This window comes from Salvia splendens, chromosome 14 (assembly GCF_004379255.2).
Source record: "Salvia splendens isolate huo1 chromosome 14, SspV2, whole genome shotgun sequence".
NCBI lineage: Eukaryota > Viridiplantae > Streptophyta > Magnoliopsida > Lamiales > Lamiaceae > Salvia > Salvia splendens.
In genome coordinates this window covers 21483811-21504968 of record NC_056045.1, presented here as the reverse complement: position 1 = coordinate 21504968, position 21158 = coordinate 21483811, and the positions used below count along the sequence as shown (strand labels likewise).

The window sequence follows — 21158 nt, the reverse complement described above, 5'->3', positions numbered from 1 at the left end:
TTCCGAACAAAGTGAGTCCATGACTTACCTTTACATCCTTAGTCGCTCAGCAGATAATCTGTCAAAATTTTCAACTTCTGCAGAGCTCATCGCTACAATGCCGACGCTACAGCCCTATTGAATTAACTCTATTTACAAATCAACGCACCACAGCAACAGAACCTTTAATTTTAGCTGATCTTGATAAAGAAAGTGAACTAGCAAGAAATGGAAGATCATCTTAAGGTTTATTTATGTTATGTTTTCTTCGTCTGTGATATCCAACAATATAATGCAAAATCACAAGAACATCAGTTCTGATCTTGCTAAATCCACAGCAGGGATATACAGCCACAACTTCTCCTATCTAGTAAATGATTCAAATAAACCAGGCAAGAAAACGAAGAAACTTCTACTTTCGTGTTAACAAAAGAGCTTTGCAAACAGTTTATGTGACAGTATTACATACTTTGGTGCACAAAAGGAAAGTAAAACTCCATATAGCTCACAAAACAATAACCATGCTGAGAATAATTTGGATACCTCCAGTCAGTTTAATTGCAAGAGATTCCCAGCAATGGAGTGTGAGTTCTGGAATTTGAACTTTCCTGACTTGCTATTCCTCATGCTCCGCAATGGTGTCATGTAGAAGGGTGTAACACCGTTGTCAAGATCAACAGAGGGGAATTTCGTGCTCCTGTTTCTTTCCAGCTTGAAATTCCCCTTCTCACTGAGAGTGAATGCACCTGCATTGTCAACACTCCTCCTCGCATAATATGATCCCAGGCTATCACATGACTTTCTTGAAGCAGCAACACTACTGCTTCGTGCCAGCTTCCAATCCCCAACGTCTCTCAGAAGCTCACTAGCCTCCTTTGCTTGCTTCTCACGAGCAGCATCCCTGACTGCATCCACCCGTAAGGTCTCACCTACATTCTCGCAATTCTTGTTTCTGAAGCCAAGCACGTTGCAGACTTTACGCCACCTAACAGATTTCTTCGCTGATGCATTCATGTTACCACCACCAAGGACAGCAACATTTCTTGGCGTGGATCCAAGCTTTTCTAGTTCATCAGCTTTACCAGAACTCAAATGCCAATCTTTCAACTCCATGATCTTCCAAACTTATCCTTTTCTTTCCGAAGCTCCTAACAGAGCTAGACCGATCAAAGCTACTGCGCCTCATGGATGAGGAGGAATCTGAATTCGAGTGGCCAGAACCTGAAGCTCCAGAACTACTCTCATCCTCTATAATTGATTGCATTGGCCCATCAACCGACAATCTGTGATTCTCAAACCTGCTAGCATTCCCTAAGATTCCACTCTCAACAGCAGAGAACATTGGAGCGAGCCTCGGGATTGTTCTTGCTATCATATTGTTACGATCTTACGCCGCGATCGACCTATCTTAGCTCGTCACTGCCGAACTCAGTGACTTCTTCGTGGTCGGCCTATCTTAGCTCGTCACTGCCGAGCTCAGTGACCTCTTCTCGGTCTTCCTCTCTTAGTTCGGCGTTGCCGAACTCAGCGATAAAACGCAGGTCTCAACACTTGAATGATCAATAGAATGGATTGCATTAACAATGATAATGTTCTACAATCGAAATAGAAGCAAAGAGGAGCTCGCGATCCACGATCGGAGCTTAACAAACATACAACTCACAATATTCACGACAAACCAAAAGAGAGCGGCTACGGCTATATTTATACTCTGCCTCTTAACTCATCTTCACTTCACTTCTCCTCCGCATGAGCTGTCATCCCCGTGCCTCCTTCTCATTGGTCAGCAACACGTCACTGCCTCCTTCCTATTGGTCCATGCCAGTTCATTACTAATGCCACGTCACTAACTACACAATATTGCATGTGTGTCTCGTGCTCACGTTGCATGCATGAGCTACTTATAGTATTTATAGTAATGCATGCAACAATACCCCCTTCTTAGGGTTCCTTGTCCTCAAGGAACCAGGGAAATCGAGCCTGAATTACATCAGCGAACTCCCAGGAAGCATCGGCCGGTGACTTCCCTTCCCAATGGATGAGCCACTTGGTTACTGCACGATTCTGTCTTTTTACCATTTTCCTATCCAAAATGGCTTGAGGAATGGCATCATTTATATATGACACATCCGGTAATTCAATGATAGGGCCGGATGGTGGAGAAGCCGGCTTTAATAGCGAAACATGGAACACGTTGTGGATTGTGGCCGAAGATGGTAAATTGAGCTTGTATGCCACTGCACCAATTCTATCTAGAACCTGATAAGGCCCAAAGTACTTAGGCTCGAATTTGTGATGCTTTCCTCTGATAGATTTCTGCTTATACTCTCTCAGCTTCAACCAAACCCATTCTCCTATTTCAAACTCTTTATCAGTTCGATGTTGATCCACTTGCCTCTTCATTCGGTCAGCCGTTTTCTGAATATTTCTCTTGAGTATAGCAAGCATATCTTCTCTGTCTCTCAAAGCTAAATCCACTGCCTCAACATTTGAGTCACCTGGCAGATAGGGTACATGCAGGGGGGGTTCAAACCCATACAGTGCTTCAAAAGGAGTCATTTGAATACTAGAATGATAGGTAGTGTTGTACCAATATTCGGCTAACCCCAACCATTGTGACCAAGTATGTGGCTTTTCACCCATGGCACACCGCAGATAGCATTGCAAGCTTTTATTTACTATCTCGGTTTGTCCATCAGTTTCTGGATGATAGGCCGTGGAGTAGAGCAGCTCAACACCCAATAAACTCATAAATTCCTTCCAGAAACTCCCCACAAAAATAGCCCCCCTATCACTCACAATCTTCATAGGCATTCCATGGAGCTTAAAAACTGAATCCATGAATATCTCAGCCACTTTCTTTGCTGTGAAGGGATGAGATAGGGCCATAAAATGTGCATATTTACTCAACCTATCAACCACCACAAATATAGTATCATAGCCTTGAGAACTTGGTAAAGCTTCAATAAAATCCATTGAAATATCTGTAAAGATTGCAGCAGGTATGGGAAGCGGTTGTAGTAAACCAGCTGGGGAAGTGTTACTTGGTTTATATCTCTGGCAAGTGATACACATTCTGACAAATTCCTTAACATCCTTCCTCAATTTTGGCCAATACACTATAGCAGATATTCTCTTGAAAGTTCCCAATACTCCAGAATGGCCAGCCAAAGCAGATCCATGGAAGATGGACAAAATCTGAGCCTTTAAATTCAAGTCATTTCCCACCATCAGCTTCCCTTTTCTTCTTAGCTCTTCATTGATCCAAGTGAATTTGGGATGGAGATCTGTATTCTGCTGTTTCTCTTTTATCAACTTCTGTATCAGAGGATCCTTTTTCCATGAATCCTTAATCTTTGCAATTAACTCCAGAGGAATTACAAGGGAAGTCAGTGCATAGGTCATCACCTCAGGTACCCTGGATAATGCATCAGCTGCTGAATTCTCACTGCCCTTTCTATATCTGATCTCATACTCAAATTGCATTAGCTTAGTCATCCAAGCTTGTTGAGTAGGAGTAGTCAGTTTTTGCTCTATCAAGTACTTAAGACTTTGATGATCAGTTAAGATAACAAACTTCTTGCTCTGTAAGTAGTGACACCATTTCTTGATGGCCATCAAAATGGCTAACAATTCCTTTTCATACACTGATAAATTCTGATATTTAGGAGATAGAGACTTGCTGATGAAGGCTATAGGATGCTTATCTTGCATCAACACAGCTCCAATCCCAATCCCAGATGCATCAGTCTCCACTATAAACTCTTTAGAAAAATCAGGCAAGGCTAGCACAGGAGCAGTAATCATGGCTGATTTAAGTTTCTCAAAGGCTTCTTGTGCCTCCGGGGTCCATCTGAATAAGTTTCCCTTGATCACATCAATCAGTGGCCTAGATATCACTCCATAATTATGCACAAACCTTCTGTAATATCCAGTTAACCCCAAGAAGCTTCTCACCTGCTTGACATTTTTAGGTTGAGGCCACTGCTTAACTGCCTCTATCTTTCCTTCATCAGTGGAGACCCCCTTATCAGATATAACATGGCCCAGATATTCTACTTTTCTACACCCAAAAGTGCATTTACTTCTTTTAGCTAGCAAGCTGTTCTTTCTCATCAGTTCCATAACCAACCTTAGATGATGTTCATGATCTTCTTGGCTGTTACTGTAAATGAGGATATCATCAAAGAAAACCAATATGAATCTTCTCAAGTAACCTCTAAAGATGGTATTCATCAAGTTTTGGAAGGTAGCTGGAGCATTTGTCAAGCCAAATGGCATGACTAGAAACTCATAATGCCCTGAGTGAGTCCTGAAAGCAGTCTTATAGATATCCTCAGGCTTCATTCTCACTTGCCAATAGCCGGATCTGAGATCTATTTTAGAAAACCAGGCTGCTCTTCCCAACTCATCCAACAGCTCTTCTATCACTGGTATGGGATATTTATCTTTAACAGTTATAGCATTTAGAGCTCTATAATCCACACACATCCTCCATGTGGAATCTTTCTTCTTAACTAACACAATAGAGCTTGCAAAAGGGCTCTCACTATGCCTTATAACTCCAGCCTTCAACATTTCATCAATCATAGTCTCAATTACATCCTTTTGATGTGCAGCATATTTATAAGGCCTCATGTTTACTGCATCAGCACCATCTTTCAATATTATTTTGTGATCATGCTCTCTCTGAGGAGGCAATGTTCTAGGCTCCTCAAATATTTCAGTATACTCTTCAAGAATCAATTGTAGGCTTGGCCAAATCTCTTCCACACTGAGCTCGTAGCAACAGCTTAAATCAATCTCAACCTCTGGTATCCACTGATTCAGTTTCCTTCCATTCACATCTTCCTCTCCTGGATTCAGTATATGCAGGAAATTTAATTGTTCAGCTTTTGGTGACCATCTCTCCCCTTGCAACTTCACTTCTTCACCATTAATTTTGAAAACCATACTGAGATTATTGAAATTCCACTGAATCTCACCCAAGGTAGACAACCATTCTCCCCCCAAAATGAGATCATAAGTTTCTAAGGTTATGAGATAAACTTCTGCTTGAAACTGAGATCCTTGCATCTCCCACTCCAATCTGCTACACTTCTGATTACACTGTAGGATTTGCCCATTTGCCACTTCCACAGCTTTTGAAGTAACAGGAAGCAGCTTGCAATTAAGTTTCTGTGCTACTTTAGCACTTAAAAAATTATGAGTGCTGCCAGTGTCTATCAAGATTCTTATGATCTTCTTCTGACATCTGCCCTTAATCCTCATTACTTGAGGCCCTTCCTTTCCCCAGACCGCATGTAATGAGAGCTGTAACTCAGATATCTCCTCTACTTCTTCTTCATCAGTTTTCTCTTCTACCTCACCATTCTCTACTTCTCCTACTTCCAGTAACTGAACCACATAAGATCTCCTTTTGCTGCACTGGTGGTTTGGGGTAAACTTCTCAGTGCACCAAAAGCATTCTTTTCTTGCTCTCTTCTCATCCATTTCCTTAGGAGTTAAGTTTGTGCTAGCTCTCACTCCTCCAAACTTGTTACTCTCTTTGTTACCTCCACTCCAATTACTCACGGTTCCAACCTTATTAGTAGCAGTTACAGACATAGGCTTGCTACTGGAGTAGTAGCTACTGTTAGCTTGCACATGGTTTTGATTAACCTTAGCCTTAACACCTAAAGCTCTAACAGTAAGCTCTTGCAATTTAGCTAGAGAGTAAGCTTCAGACAATGCCTTAGGTCTAAACATACGCACAGGCATTTGCAATTCATCAATTAGACCAGATAAAAAGAAGCTCAATGCTTGATCCTCTCTAATTCCAGCTCTAGGATATAATTCATCAAACTTATCCATGTAATCTTGTAGCGTACCTTTTTGTTTGAGGTTCCTGAGATCAGCCAATGGATCCTCATATGCGTGAGCACCAAAGCGAGCAGCTAGGGAGGAGCTATAACACGGCCAGTCAGCGTATGCCATATTTCCATGTAAGCTCTCAAAACCTCGATGCCACAGCAATGCCTTCCCTTCCAAATGGATCGCAGCTACTCTAACCTTCTCTTCCTCTGGCACTTTGGCTACTTGGAAGAAGTATTCAGCTCGCATCATCCACCCTTCAAAACCGTCACCATCAAACTTAGGAAATTCATACCGCGTTGATCTTCCCCAATCGGTTCCATTTTCATACCGATTTCCTCCCCTACTACCCTCGCCAGTTTCCATTTCCTTATATTTCTGATTTTGCAAGTTAATCGCCGCAATTGATTGCGTCAATTCCAGAATTTTGCGTTCATGCTCTTCTCGCATCTCATGCATTCTCTGCTCCATCATCTCCATCATCTTCTTCTCCATTTCTGCTCCTCGAGTCACCGTTCCGACGTCCGGAGATCGATTGCTCTGAATACCAATTGTTACGATCTTACGCCGCGATCGACCTATCTTAGCTCGTCACTGCCGAACTCAGTGACTTCTTCGTGGTCGGCCTATCTTAGCTCGTCACTGCCGAGCTCAGTGACCTCTTCTCGGTCTTCCTCTCTTAGTTCGGCGTTGCCGAACTCAGCGATAAAACGCAGGTCTCAACACTTGAATGATCAATAGAATGGATTGCATTAACAATGATAATGTTCTACAATCGAAATAGAAGCAAAGAGGAGCTCGCGATCCACGATCGGAGCTTAACAAACATACAACTCACAATATTCACGACAAACCAAAAGAGAGCGGCTACGGCTATATTTATACTCTGCCTCTTAACTCATCTTCACTTCACTTCTCCTCCGCATGAGCTGTCATCCCCGTGCCTCCTTCTCATTGGTCAGCAACACGTCACTGCCTCCTTCCTATTGGTCCATGCCAGTTCATTACTAATGCCACGTCACTAACTACACAATATTGCATGTGTGTCTCGTGCTCACGTTGCATGCATGAGCTACTTATAGTATTTATAGTAATGCATGCAACACATATACCCATCCCACGAAGCTCTCGGCTCCTCAAACGAAATCCGACCACCATCAACCGAAAACCTCGGTTCAATGTCGCAGGATCTTCTCCCCATAATCTCACTGCGATTTTCCTCGAATTTTCTCCCATCATTGCCAGCAACAATAGCGTTGTTTTTGTTCTCTTTTATCTTGCTATGCTTTTGCCTCCACATGCGCAGTTTCTTACTGAACACCGATGCTCCTCCAAAGATATTCCCAGCAATATCTCTTAAATCCTTAGTTTTCTTACTCTTATTCCCAAATTCGAGATCTATATACTCTTTCATCGACTTAAACCCCCAAATTATTACAACCGACATTCAAACCCCCAAATCCTCATCCGAAACCCTAACCCTAACCCTATCCTGATTCTTCTTCCGCGGCTCGATCACAGTGCAAGCGTCTCTCAAAAGCCCTACATTCTTCGATTCAACCTTCGCCTCACTCCCCGATCCGCTCTTCAGATCGTCCACATCGAACAGATTAGAGAGCGATGCCCTAGCCGAAACGACGTCGCACGATTTCCGCCTGGGCTCGTTGAGGCCGCTGGAGGAGGCTTCGCATCTGGAAGTAGAAGCCACTGACCTGCAGCGGCGGAGCTCCGGCTGGGCGGCATTGGGGGCGGGGGCGGTGTCGAGGCCGGAGAGTCGCTCTCGGAGGCAGGAGGCGCAAATTCCGGTGATTGGATCGTCGGGGTTGCGGTAACAGGGGGAGAGGCGGCGGGTGGTGGTTCGAGCGGCGGCGCAGGTTCGGATCCGAGACCGGGAATCGTGTCGGATCGTCATTGGAGGGAAATAGGGCTTAACTGCATATAGAGATGCAATGTAGGTCTGTGTGCGGGGTGAGGGTATGTGTAGGCTTGAGGATTACAGATGAGTCAAGTCTGAGTATTTCTCTGTCTGCTACAGAGATATGAGCAGAAGATGAGAGAGGGTACCCTAGGAAGAGGGCAAGATGGCAACAAGGCTAGGACAAGAACCCTCGATAAGAGTATCCACAATGGCGGCGAGCGGACCGGTTAGCTGATTCCCGGCGCTGGCCGGTCCGCTCGCCGAACCATTACAGTAGGCGAGCGCCAAATCGGCGAGAAAAACGACGAGCGCACGCCGATTCCGGGGCGCTGGCCGATGCGCTCGCCGATCGGCTGGCCGCCATTGCAGGCTCCCGATCGGCCAACCGATTTTTTAATTTTTTTTTTTAATTTTCGAAAACTATATATACGCGATTTGTACGTCATTTTCATTCGCACCACTTGTTTTAACGAGTTTTCTCTCTATCTTAATTTCTGTACAAGAGCAACAACGCGAAATGGAGCACAACAACGAGTCTACTCCAGTGACGAGCGAGTCTCAAACTCCCACGGTACCCGTGGGAAGTGGATGGGGTCCGATGGCCGAGTACTACAACATGTACCCTTGGCAGCAGATGATGCCCGTGATGGCAGGGGATGCAGGGCGGACCAACGATGCCGGGCGGGCAGGGGGTACCCGGGATGCAGATGATGCCGGGGTGGGTACTCGGGATGCAGATGATGCCAGGGTGGCAACCGGGGATGCAGGGAACGCCCGGGGGGGGGGGGGGGGGGACAACGTCTATCGCCCCGGTTTTGATTTTTTGATTGCTTCTTCGCACACATCGACCCCATCAGAGACGCAATTCACTAGGTGTGATACTTTCTCCTTAGAGGAGTTGGGGATAGATCTCGGGGATGCGGACACTCCCGTTCAAATGGGGGGAGTAAGGCGGGGTCGGGGCGCACCAAAGAAAAGAAGGGCAAGGGCAAGAGGGTGGTCGGCGAGTCGGCGCAGCCGGCTGATGACGAGAGCCCGGCACAGAGGAAGTGGACGGATGCGGAGAACGCTGCGCTGTCCAAGGCATGGGTGTGTGTTTGCGATGATCCTCTCGCCTCGAACAATCAGAGGATCGCCAACTTGTGGGCTAAAATAGCAGCAGCCTACAAGGCATTTTGCCCGGAGGGGAGGCCACGCAGCGGGGGAGGAGTGCCGGAAGGGGTGGGACCGAATCAGGGCTGTGGTTTCTCGATTTTCGGGCTTGTACACTAACGCCCTCCGCATGCAGACCAGTGGCCAAACTGACGAGGACTGCAGGAGGATAGCGGAGAAAGCCTTCCCCGTGGCCGGGCTTTATAAGGAGTTCACCTACTGGAACTGCTATGAGGTGCTGATGGACTCCGAGAAGTTTCGGGCAGGTGTCGATGCTGGCTGGCCGAAGAAGCAGCGACTGAACTATACAGGTGATTACAGCGGCAGCAGCGGCGGTTCCCACGACCTCCCCGAGGATGTTCAGGAGTTCCCATCCCCTCCTGCGTTTACTCGTCGCACTCGCCCGGTTGACCAAAGGCGGGCGCAACTGGCTCGCCAGGGGTCCCAGGAGGTCCAGTCGGCATCCCCCCTGTTGGCAGGTCGACAGCCGAGCTCGCCTTTCTCGCGCGTCAACAAACGCGGGCTCAGATGTACAAGATCTTAGCTGACTGGAAGACTACAACTGACCCCGAGGAGAAGAGTTTTCTTCACTCAATGCTAGTGAGTATGCGGGCCGATTTGAATGCCGCCGCGACATAGTTGGGGGGCTCAGGCGCGGGCTCAGATGCCGCAGATTTGGGGGTCCCGGATAGCGGCGACAACGGCGACGGCGATGACGGCGAGGAGTGAGGCGGAGGCGGGGGCTCGTGTGTGGAGGGAGAGTTTTTTTTTTAAATTAATGTAATTTTTTTTAATTAATGTACTTTTTTAAATTTTAATTTTATTATTGAATTTTCCCGTATCTGTGTCGTAAATTTAATTCCGTATTTTGTGTGATTGTTAATTATTTGTTTTTTATAATTTTGTTTATTGTGGCTAGGCTATGGCTGGCCTATTGCTTGTCCTGATGATGTAGTAGGAGAAGTTTTTAGTGCTGATGATGTGGCGGGTGGAGTTTGTGGCTAGGCTATGGCTGGCCTATGGCTGGGCTATCTCTATTGGAGATGCTCTAAACCTTCCATTAATCATTTATTTTAAGGGCACTCACATTTATTCACCTCATCTACATTTAGTACTAAGAGCAGCAATGGGGCGCCCTAAGGTGCGACCTAAGGCGCGCCCTATGCATCGCCACGTCATCTGTTTAATTAATTAATTTAAATATTTTCAAAATATATAATGAAAACTAATTAAAAAACGCAACGATTAAATAAAAACCGGCGAAGACTGCATTAATTAAATAAAAGTTACACGATTCAAGTTATCTAATCTACGAAATTCCCAACTTCCGGCGCAGCCCATCGATCAACCACCGGAGGTATTCGGCTTTGGCGGGGTCCGTACACTTCTCGAGGGCCTTGTGCGTCTGCAACAACGTCCGCGCCATCGAGGCTGTTTCCAACTCCACATACGCGGCGGCCGTCGGGCTCGGGGTCTGGATCAGGACCGGGATCGGCGATGGGGCGGCGGCGGTCGAGGATGATGTCGTCGTCGCCGTCGCCTTCCCCTTGTTCTTCGCAGCCTTGACGCCTATGGGATGCCGGGAGGACATCGGTGTGCTGAAACTCTCATCCTCCGCGTACGTCCGGTTGAAGTCCACCGGACGAGTTCCTTTTTCGCTGATCGTGTAACCACCAGCTTCGGTGGTCTTCGTCCTCTTTGTCGCAAAGGTGTGCAGAATCCAGCCTTGGAATTTCTGCTTGTCCCTCAAGAGCGCTCAGATGTTGAAATGCTTGAAGTCGTCGTACATGGACTGGTACGACAACAACGCTCTATCGCGCACATCGCTCAAGCTCTCGCCGCTTCCCTGCTCCCTCGAGCACTTCTCGTACTCCGCCGCGAACAGGTTGACTTGCTTCTTCACCTGGTCCCAGTACTTGCGGAGCTGCTCCCTATGACTCTTGTACGCACTCGACGGCTTCGCCTCATTGTAGCGCTCGGCGATGCGCTCCCAGTACGCAAGCTGCTTCTGGTTGTTCGCGAATACCGGGTCCTCTGAAATATCCACCCAACACCTCGCCAAGACGAGGGTTTCATCCTGGTAGTTCGTCCTCCCGGGGGCGTACTCTTCATTCGTTTCCGGAGGTAGCACCTTGTACGCCCGGTGCCGGATCCACTTCTTTCTGGCGGGGGAGACAACGGCGGATGGGGTGGCGGCGGCGGCGCGGCGGGAAGGGGCGACGGGTCGGGTTGGAGACGGCTCCATGTCAGACAAACCGTACGAATCCGTACTAAATTCGGGATCGTACTACGCGTTGGCCTCGAATGATCGATATTCATCGGGTTCTGTACCTGGCCAACGCGCATCTCCCCCAAACATCAGACTATTGGGACTTGAATCCATTTCGTAGTAAATGTGAGTTTCGAGAGTGGAATCGTGAAATGAAATGTTACAAATTAAGGTGGGGTAGTGAGTATTTAAATGAATTTTTCGAATTTAGCATTAAAAAATAAAATACGCGTGCCATCGGGCACGCCATTGTCCGCGTTGCCCACAATGGCGCGGACGATGGCGGGCGCGCTTCTACCGCGGACGAAGCATAGGGCGTGGGCTTAGGGCGTCGCATCGTCCGGGCACCCACAATGGTGGCCGATGGTGCGCCCGAGGACGATGGCACGCATCGGACGCGCCTTCGGGCGCCCCATTGTGGATGCTCTAAGAGCACCCGCAATGGCGCGCTGCGGCGATCGGTGTCGAGCTCGGCACCCATTGTGGCGAAGGAGGTGGCGGTCGACTCCGTCCAATAGCTGAGAGGTGGCGGACGGAATGGGTGCGAGATCAGCGGTCGACCGGAGTCCATTGTGGGGCCGAGATCGCCGATCATCGACATTTTACCGTTTTTATTTTATTTTATTTTCCACTATAAATACCCCATCTCATTCATTCTAGTGCCCACTCCCATCTCATTTCTCTCATTTTTCTCTCTCTGGAATAGCAATGTGTTCTTATTCCTCTTTGGACGAGGTCGAGGACTCAATACACACCCTCATTTTACAACGTATAGTACATCGAAGATTTTACAACTTATAATACATCGAAGATTTGTGTATTATATTATTTTGTTATTTGTAGTTAATTTATTTGAGAACATATTGAATATCGAAGTGCAAAAATTTAAAATAAAATAGCGTTGGCGTAGAAATGAGATGAGACGTGGAATAGGCCATCCATAGAAATAGTTACTTTGTCATTTTGTTTTATTGACCCAAGTTGTCAACACTATTTATGATTTTTATTCATAAGACATGCATTCTCTCCTTTTTAATTCTTTCCATAACCGTATGCATTTTTTAATTTTAAAAAATTATTTTTTGGTGAGACACATTCTCTACTAACAATATTTTAGTTACTTTTTTTTTCTTACTTTATCAATTATACATTAAAACTCGTATCCAACCAAAAGTACATGCTTTTGTGAGATGGAGTGAGTATATATCTATTTATTTACTACTCATAATTTATAAATATACTATCTGCTATTATTTTAATTTTTTTTCTTTTTGACTGCAGTTATAGTACCCCTCCGTTCCACATTAGAAGAGTCATTTCATTTTCTATCCTCATTTTTTTTGTTACTTTACTCTTTCTCCATTTTAATTATTTATTATCATCTTTTTACTTTAATCTTTCTCAATTTTAATTATTTATTATCATTTTTCTAAAACGGAATGCAGAAAATGAAATGACTCTACTAGTACTATGGAACCAAAAGAGTAGTACTTATATTTCTCTTCTCTTTTATAGTACTCCCCCTGTCCCATAGTAGATGTCACACTTTCCTTTTTAGTTTGTCCCGCAAAAACTGTCACATTTCCTCTTTTGGAAAAAGTTTCCTTTCACATCAATTATAAAATTATATTTTCTCTCGCCACTTAATACACAAAACAATATCTCCTAAAATCTCGTGCCATCTCCCAAGTGTGTAATCTTCTTTGGGACGGAGGGAGTACTAGTTATCAATTAAATATCAAAATTCCTAGTTTAAGACTCCCTTCTCTCATAATTGTGTCATTTTTTTAAGTTGAAAAGTTCCTTCTAGTTATTTCTATACATGAAAAACTTTTTTCTCGCTATTACATTTACTAGTATTTTTTGAACGGAGTAAGAGTGTACTCACTTAGAAAGGATCTCCTACTCCAACACTCATCTTCCAATATAATACTCCCTCCGTCCCGCACTACTCGCACTTATTTCCTATTTGAGCGTCCCAAGTTACTTGCACTCTTTCCATTTTTAGTAAAAATTTTCACCTACAACCGTCATTTTTGACTTTCCTATACACTCATTCATTAATCTCCGTACCGAAAAGGAAAGGGGCGAGTAGCCCGGGACGGAGGGAGTAAAATAATGTTATAAAATCTTATTATCATTTAAATGTTTATAATATTATTTTATTGTATTGTGAGTGTTGGAGTAAAACCATTGGAGTAGGAGATCCGTATTGGTAGTCACTAAGAACGCCATAACACAATTACAAGTAAAAGGAAATGGCGCATTACAGTGAACTCCACTTGTAATTTTCTGCTGCTAATCCATCCATTCCACCCGTTGCTCTTTGTTAAATTCTCTAAATTCTGTCCCACATCGACTTGGTGAATATCCCATCTAATCTATATAAGTGTGGATAACCCTCCCTCTTATGAGGCCTTTTAAGGGGTGAGTGGCCCATTTCTAATATGGTATCAGAGCGGGCCTAAGTCGATGATGGTTTTCTCTAATACTCTTTCTACCAGTCGCCAGCAATGACTTCCCATTCTCTCCCTACGCTTTACCGGCGCTTCTTTTCGATCTCAATTCATCGTCGCCGAAAACCAAACCAGCACACTATACCCTACTGCATCGGATTTTCTTCGACAATCACGCCACCGTCATTCAATGCTTCAGCCGGCGGAGCACCCCTTTTCCGGCTCAAAACCGGTGGTCTGGAGCCGAATCGATGGAGATCCTCCTCCAATGGCAGTCAATTTCTCGTTAGTGGATGCCTGGATGGATCGTCGGAGCCGAGTTTTGTGGAGTTCATCACTTCAGAGAGGGTGAATGATACGACGTTGGTCGTATCAGAGAGAAGGATTGACGGCGAGGGGGGCTCTGCGGTCGACACCTCCGCAAGCAGTTAGATTTGGAGAAAAATGAAAGAAAAAACAACAAACGTGGGAAATAACTTCTCATTCATAATAAATGCGTGGACAAGTTCCCTTTTTATAACTACTCCTCCCCGTTCGGTTTGTCAAAAAAAGACCCTAGGGCGGTTCGACCTCCTATCTCCAGGGAAAGAACCACAAAGAAAACCCGAGATAGAGCTTATAAATACGCTCGACTTCCTACTCTATTACATTAGATAAAAGAACATAACTAACTATAAATACTAACTCCCTACTTAGTATTGGAAACGGATTGGAGGCCTCCGTGTGCGACGAGCTCTGGTGTTGCCTTGTGATGGTGTTCCCTCAATGGCTGTAGGCGTGGAACTCTTATCAGTGAAGGTTAACAAGGACGAACTTTTAGACGTTTGCGGCTACCTTTTAAAGTCATTGTTGGCTTCTTTGGACTTGAATCACACATAATATAACTGTTTCGTTAGATACCTTGAAAGATTATCCTGCATGAAGTTTTCTTCAATTCCCTTCTTCCTTGTAGGGATTTTTGTTATACATTCATGGATGCCAGTCTACTTCAAGACGGGGCGTCATAGAATCAGTTTTGAAACTTACAGTTAACTTGAATCTTGATTTTGATTTATGCTCATTCATGGAAGATAAATAACAGGGATTCTGATTATTGTAGATATTTCATGTTGACCTCAGACATGCTGCATGGTTTAGTGCTATTCCATGGAGTATGATTTCTCTCACAGGCTACATTGCTGGTGTTCTTTCAGATATGATGATTCAATGTGGCATTAGTGTTCGCAAAATTATGCAGGTAGTTATTTCTCTTTCCATCATTCCCCAGCCACTCCCCCACCAGAAAAAGAAGAAAAATGGAAGAAAGAATTAGAACAAGTTACAAATTTACTTTACTTTGTATTACGGTGTGTGGGTTGGCGTCACCAACCTGATAACTCACACCAGAACCAAACTCGATAGTTTTTCTTCTTTTCTTTTTACTTTTCCTTCTCCGTTCCTTCTTTTTCATTTTGTTTAGCATAAGCCACCCTCATCTATAAATCTATAATGGTAGGTACTAATTTTTCCTTTCTGTATGCTGTTGACAGTCAATTGGGTTTTTTGGTCCTGCCATGGCTCTTGTTTGTTTAACAATGGCAAGAAGTCCATTCATAGCATCTGCTTGGCTTAGTGTAGCTGTTGGGCTCAAAGCATTTAGTCACTGTGGATTCCTTGTTAACCTTCAGGTTCACATATTCTCTGCATTTCATTTGTTATGTCTCCAAATATTTGTCTAATCATATTTCTTGTGTCAACAGGACATTGCCCCACAATACTCTGGTGTCCTGCATCAGCATGATAAGTTTGCTTCTGTCTCTCTGCAAAACAATATCGTATCTTCCTGTGAGCTAGAGTCGTTAGATAAAATTTTCTAGAAGCTGAGCACATCAGTAATCCATTTATAGATTATTTCCACCAACTCTAACCACTAAATAATCAGAAAACACCAAAAACAAACATAGAATATTGAGTGAGTAGTAGCAGCGTCAATTTTAAAATCAGAAAACTCTTGGCCTGCTATATGCATGTGATAGAGTCAAAGGCTGTCGCAAAGATTAACAACGACAGCATAAAATCTAGCAAAGAAAAGATCAGATTACCAATGTAGAAAAGAAAAATAAACCAGGAAAATGCCATCTGGCGTATCACCTGCTTAATAATTTTGCTGCCTAGGAGATATATAATAATGTTCACTACCTTCTGGCCTCAAAGAGAGTTGAACGCATCACTGTTTAAGAGATGCTTTAAACAGAAATAAAATAAATAAATCTCTTCTTCTCACTGTAATAGAGATGCACCATGAAGGCTGATTCTTTTCACTAGCTGTGATTGTGAGTTCATATCTTATTGTTGCACATGGTTTTCTAAAGCAAAATGATAGCTTTGAGGCTTTAGCTATCTTAAATTAGATGTTTGACAGATCATCATATTTAACATTTGGACCAAGTTTCAGTTATCATTGTCTCTTTCATTTGCTGGGTATTACTCAGTCAGACCAAGCAGGTGCTGAATCAGTCTCATCCAACTACATCAGGAAATTACTTGGTGTCTATGATTTCATAAAGGGTTAGCAGATAATGAAGTCAACTATGCGTTTGGTTTGGACAGAGATCACCAACCCTGCAGATGAAGAAAACACAAAGTCCTCTGATCATCCGCCCTGGTCATATCAGAAGACTGAACACCAACTCCGGTGATCGCTCAACACAAGAAGAGGACCGTCACAAGTCCAATAATCCAGCCTTGAGTTACATCACAAGTGCTGCAAAGAAGGTAGGTGGAGTTTTTTCTGTTATTTTCTTTGGACGCAAAAAAGCTGATCCCGCGTCCAGTCGAGATCAAGTGCAGCCAGACGCATGGCATTATCGAGCTGGACAGAGTCCTAGTAAGTTAATGAGTTTGCATCAGTCTTGATCTTAATTTGAATTGTAAGTTTGGCCTTTTCTTATCAGAGATTGAGAAGTAATATTATTCAATCGTTTTTATGTTGTTTTTTGTATGCAGATTTCGCGGGTAATTCTGGAGCTCGTGATAGTAGGAGGTCATCAAGATCAAGGCGTTCCAGTTATGATGCATACCCAGAGGTTGATCATGCAAAGTTGAGAGATAGCTTAGCGTTTAAAGAAATCTATAACGCAACAGGAAATTTCTCCCTAGATAACAAAATTGGTGAAGGGGGATTTGGGACTGTGTATAAAGGGAGACTTAAGGATGGACGTGTTGTTGCTGTAAAGCGTGCAAAAAGCGTAAGATGTGCTATCAAGTTGGGAGTTGAAGTGTTTTTGTTGCTCCCTCTCTTTCTCAATAGACTTCCTTGTAAACAGGAAACTTATGATCAACGCCTGTCAGCAGAGTTCAAGAACGAGATCCTAGCTTTATCAAAGATCGAGCACCTTAGCTTGGTAAGATTTTACGGGTGTCTTGAGCATGGAGACGAGCGCCTTATTATCGTTGAATACGTCAGCAACGGGACCCTCCGAGAACACTTGGATGGTAGGTCATCGAACTCTTTCATTAGGCAGCTCAACGATGTTACAGTATATTTCATCTATCTTGTTTCATTTTAAAGACAACAAAGTCTGTTGCAACGAGTATCCAATTGTGTATAAGATGACCAAATCTGGATGCAGGAACTCGTTCAAACGAGCTTCAAATCGGAGAGCGATTGGATATTGCAATTGATATAGCTCATGGCATTACCTATCTTCACACATATACAGGTAAATGGAGTATCATATCATGTATGAAGAGTACGGCTTATACTCAATTTCTGTCCCTTTTTCATGCGCGTATATTCTCGTGTTACAGATCCTCCCATCATCCATAGAGACATCAAAGCATCGAACATACTCATCACAGAAAAACTGAGAGCCAAAGTGGCTGATTTGGGTTTGCGCGGTTAGCTGCAGAAAACCCTGTGGCCACTCACATTTCTACGCAAATCAAAGGAACTGCTGGCTACTTGGATCCTGAGTACCTAAGGACATACCAGCTTACTGAAAAGAGTGATGTCTACTCATTCGGTGTATTGCTCGTTGAAATGATGACGGGCAGGCAACCTATAGAGTCGAAGAGAGGCCTGGACGAGAGACTTACCATAAAATGGGTGAGTATATAATAGCATGATTTCTGGGGTAGTATAAAACAACAATTAACAATTGGAAAGATCTTAGAATTGTTTCCTATGCAGGCACTTAGGAGACTAAGAAATGGAGAGGTTGTTGTGGCTATGGATCCAAGGCTACGAAGGAGCACTCCATCCATCCACGCAGTCGAAAGGGTCCTCAAACTCGCCCGCCACTGCCTGGCACCATCAAGACTATCAAGACCTTCAATGAGACAGTGTGCTGAAAAATTATGGGATATTCGACGAGAACTCAGAGAAAATGCGGCTGCTAGAGCTATTTCCTCTCCCTTTCACTCTGCCAAGCAGAATGTGTTTGGGAGTGAAAACAGCGAGACCTTGATGTTTGTTTCTGCATAAACAGTTTATTCGCATAAATATATATCTACTTGCTTTCACTTTATCAGATTGTATCATTGAAAATGTGAGACTCGTATCAGATGTATATATCATTTACCATGAAAGCTCGGGTTCTTGATTTTGGAGAAGGTTTGTAATCTTTTAATTATTCGAGTTAGGTCCGATATTATCCGAAATTAATTTTTTTAATAGAGAGACTAAGACTCACTCAGGGTCCTGTTCCAAGACTAAGTATTGGACATTCACTCGTACAAAATATTAGTATTAGCCTGATTTGATTAAAGGTGTTGGAAAGATCATTTTAGGTGTCCAAGTATATTGGGAAAAGAAAGTGTGGAGTCTCAAGAATATTGAAAATAGTCACTTTAGAGTTTCAAGAAATATAACATTAATAGTGTTATAGTTTCAATTGTTTACTTACTAGGTATATTACTTCGCTAGTCCTATAAATAGGGATGTACTATGTATCAACAAAACAATTCAAAATCAATCAAAATATAGCCTTCAAGAGTTCTTGAGTTTATTTTCTGCATTTTACTTTCAACATGTTATCAGAGCAGGTTCGATCAAAGGATCGTTCACTGTCTCTATATATAAAAAAATGTACTAACCTCCACCAATATATTTTGAGAACTCGGAGTAGGAGCTGAAGAAACTGGGTAAGGTTGTTGTGCAAGGTTCTAAACTCAAGTATCTTGGAGTTGAGCAAATTCCCCTCTCTCTCAACAATGGACGCCCGATGGAACGGTGTCATCCATCTGCAACCAAGAGAAAAATTCAAATTTCAAATAAGATGCACAGACCACCAAGGAAAAGTCCGAGAATGGCAGCCAACCACAGCAGAGGAGGAGAGAAGAGAGGCATTGTGGTGAAGGAGGTGGAGCCAGTAGCAAGGCCAAAAAGGCTGCTAGAGAAGAATTGATCGGCGCAAGAAGCCGACGACAGAGGAACGGAGCAAAATTTCCATAGAGTTCAGCGAATTACTCGCTGATTTGGAGGTGGCAGCGAGCCCTAGATCCGGAGATAAAATCTGAATTCACAGTTTGTCTGGCCGAGGGGGGAGAGGAAGAATGCGACCGGAAAACTCTCCAAATATATGGTGGTCGTGTGAAGGCCAAAAATGATCGATGATGAAAGCTACAAAGGCACACACCGATGGAGCATCGATAGTATGATGCAAAAGGATTGATGATGGAATGGCCAATAGAAGCTACCTAAAGCAGACAACAATGAAGAATTATCCGACAAAGGAGTAGAGCACAATCCCAGCCGGATAATTCATCGAGATGACAACGAGCAGCGGCTAAGTCCAGAGAAGGTAGCTTGGATTAGAAATAGCCTAGATACAGAGGAAGCCAACGAGAAGGCGAGGGATCTGTATAAGGACTCTTGGAAGAAGGCTGAGAAAAGACAGCACAAAAGAACATCCGTCAGTCAATGACGGAGGAACAAGGAAGAAGAAAGGGCGACAGAAGAAGCTCGAGAAAGCAAACTTGGAGTCTATCTTGTAGTCATGGTGGCCAAGTTGAAGACGAAGGGCTGGCCGAAGTTTACACACATACCTATGAGTCGGCGGAGGAGCCGCCACAGACGGAGAAGAAGGCTTCAGAGGAGCAGTCATGGAAGAGATCGAGTTTCCATCCCCAAAGAGAAGTCAAGCTGCTGCGAAAGTCCTCAGAGTTTGAGAAACTTGCCATCCATGAATTATCCGGCTGAGGAGGAGAGGAGAGGAACTAAACAGCCGAACAATGCCGTCATGGATGGAGGGAAAAGGCTCTAAGGGAGCAGCCAGCTGAAGAGATCGATAGGCCAAAGATGGGTGCCTTGAAGGATTCCAAGAAGATGGCAATAGAGAATGAAACTAAACTGATCGCCATGAAAGAGCCGCCGTCAGAAACTTTCCGGAGACAGCTTGTGTCGGTTCAAAGAAGAATCTGTAACAGGGAAGAGCTCTGGAAACAGTAATCGAGAAGAGAACCAATGATATATGGTTGATAGTCAACTGGTTGGAGAAGAGAAGCTTGGAGCAATGATCATAGAATTTGTGTTCACATGGAAAAGATGAGAGATTGCTGGAAGAAGTGGCCAGACATGCCCGGTTGGAGAAGCCGAGCAAGGAAATGGCAGCATGCTCGCCACCTCTCCTCGATTACGAAGAATATTCTGATGGAGCAGCCATTGCCAAACGATTCATCTTCGAATAAGGAGATAATCGCGCTGGGGAAGAGGCGGAGCAGCCAATGTCTGCGCGGCGAGTGGAAGAGAGATAGCATCACCGCACAGCCGCTGTGAAGGCCATGGGGGAATGAAAACCGGAGAAGAAGGATGAGTAATTTGGGCCTAAGTGTTATTGGGCTCAAGAAGAAGAAAAAAATGAAAAGATGTGGGGCTCATTGTTTGAGCTGGAATGGGTTGAGAATGATCCTCCCAAATGATGCTTTGGGTGCAAATTAAATTAAGTCCAAAGACTTGTTAACTCCTCGACGTGAGTCTAAAATGTCTAATTGAACTCCTCGACAGGAGTAAAAAACTGTCAGTCAGAAAAAAGAATGAAGGAGCTCCTGGATATGAGCTAAAACTGTCTAAAATGGCTCTTGGATACGAGCTAAAACTATCTATGATGACTCCTGGATACAAGCAAAAAAAATAAAATAAAAACTGTCTAAGGACTCCTTGACACGAGTTAAAACTGCAACCAAAAATTGAAGAGCTCTATGACAAGAGTTAAAACTGTCAACAAAAAATTGAAGAAGCTCCTTGAAATGAGTTTAAACTTTCAATGATGAAGAGCTCCTTGATAAGAGCCTAAATTTTCAATGATGAAGAGCTCCTTGATAAGAGTCTAAACTTTCAATGAAGAAAAGGAAGAAGCTCTTGAACGAGTCTAAACTTTCAATGAAAAAAAAACAACCAACTCTTTGATATGAGTATAAACTATCAATGAAGAATTGAAGAAGCTCTATGATACAAGCATAAACTATCAATGATGAACTGAAGAAACTCTATGATACGAGTATAAACTGTCAATGAAAATTGAAGAACTCCTGAATACGAGTATAAACTATT

General features: G+C 43.8%; 1 protein-coding gene and 2 pseudogenes across 1 annotated transcript; 2 read left to right on the top strand and 1 right to left on the bottom strand.

The window, feature by feature from the left end:
- Positions 1-528: 528 nt before the first annotated feature.
- On the bottom strand, positions 529-7744 carry LOC121764000 (annotated as a pseudogene).
- Positions 7745-14780: 7036 nt separating this feature from the next.
- LOC121764337 (probable anion transporter 4, chloroplastic) lies at positions 14781-16179 on the top strand. The gene is made up of 4 exons (XM_042160373.1): positions 14781-14864; positions 15157-15294; positions 15367-15441; positions 16099-16179. The coding sequence occupies exons 1-4, from the start codon at positions 14781-14783 to the stop codon at positions 16177-16179; spliced, it is 378 nt and encodes a 125-aa protein (XP_042016307.1).
- LOC121764595 lies at positions 15921-18210 on the top strand (annotated as a pseudogene).
- The last annotated feature ends 2948 nt before the right edge of the window (positions 18211-21158 follow it).

Bases quoted from the DNA above. Each gene is read 5' to 3' on its own strand.
- LOC121764337 (XM_042160373.1), top strand. From the start codon at position 14,781: ATGATTTCTCTCACAGGCTACATTGCTGGTGTTCTTTCAGATATGATG. The intron at 14,865-15,156 runs GTAGTTATTTCT...TGCTGTTGACAG, and splicing joins GTGTTCGCAAAATTATGCAG to TCAATTGGGTTTTTTGGTCC. The intron at 15,295-15,366 runs GTTCACATATTC...TTGTGTCAACAG, and splicing joins GATTCCTTGTTAACCTTCAG to GACATTGCCCCACAATACTC.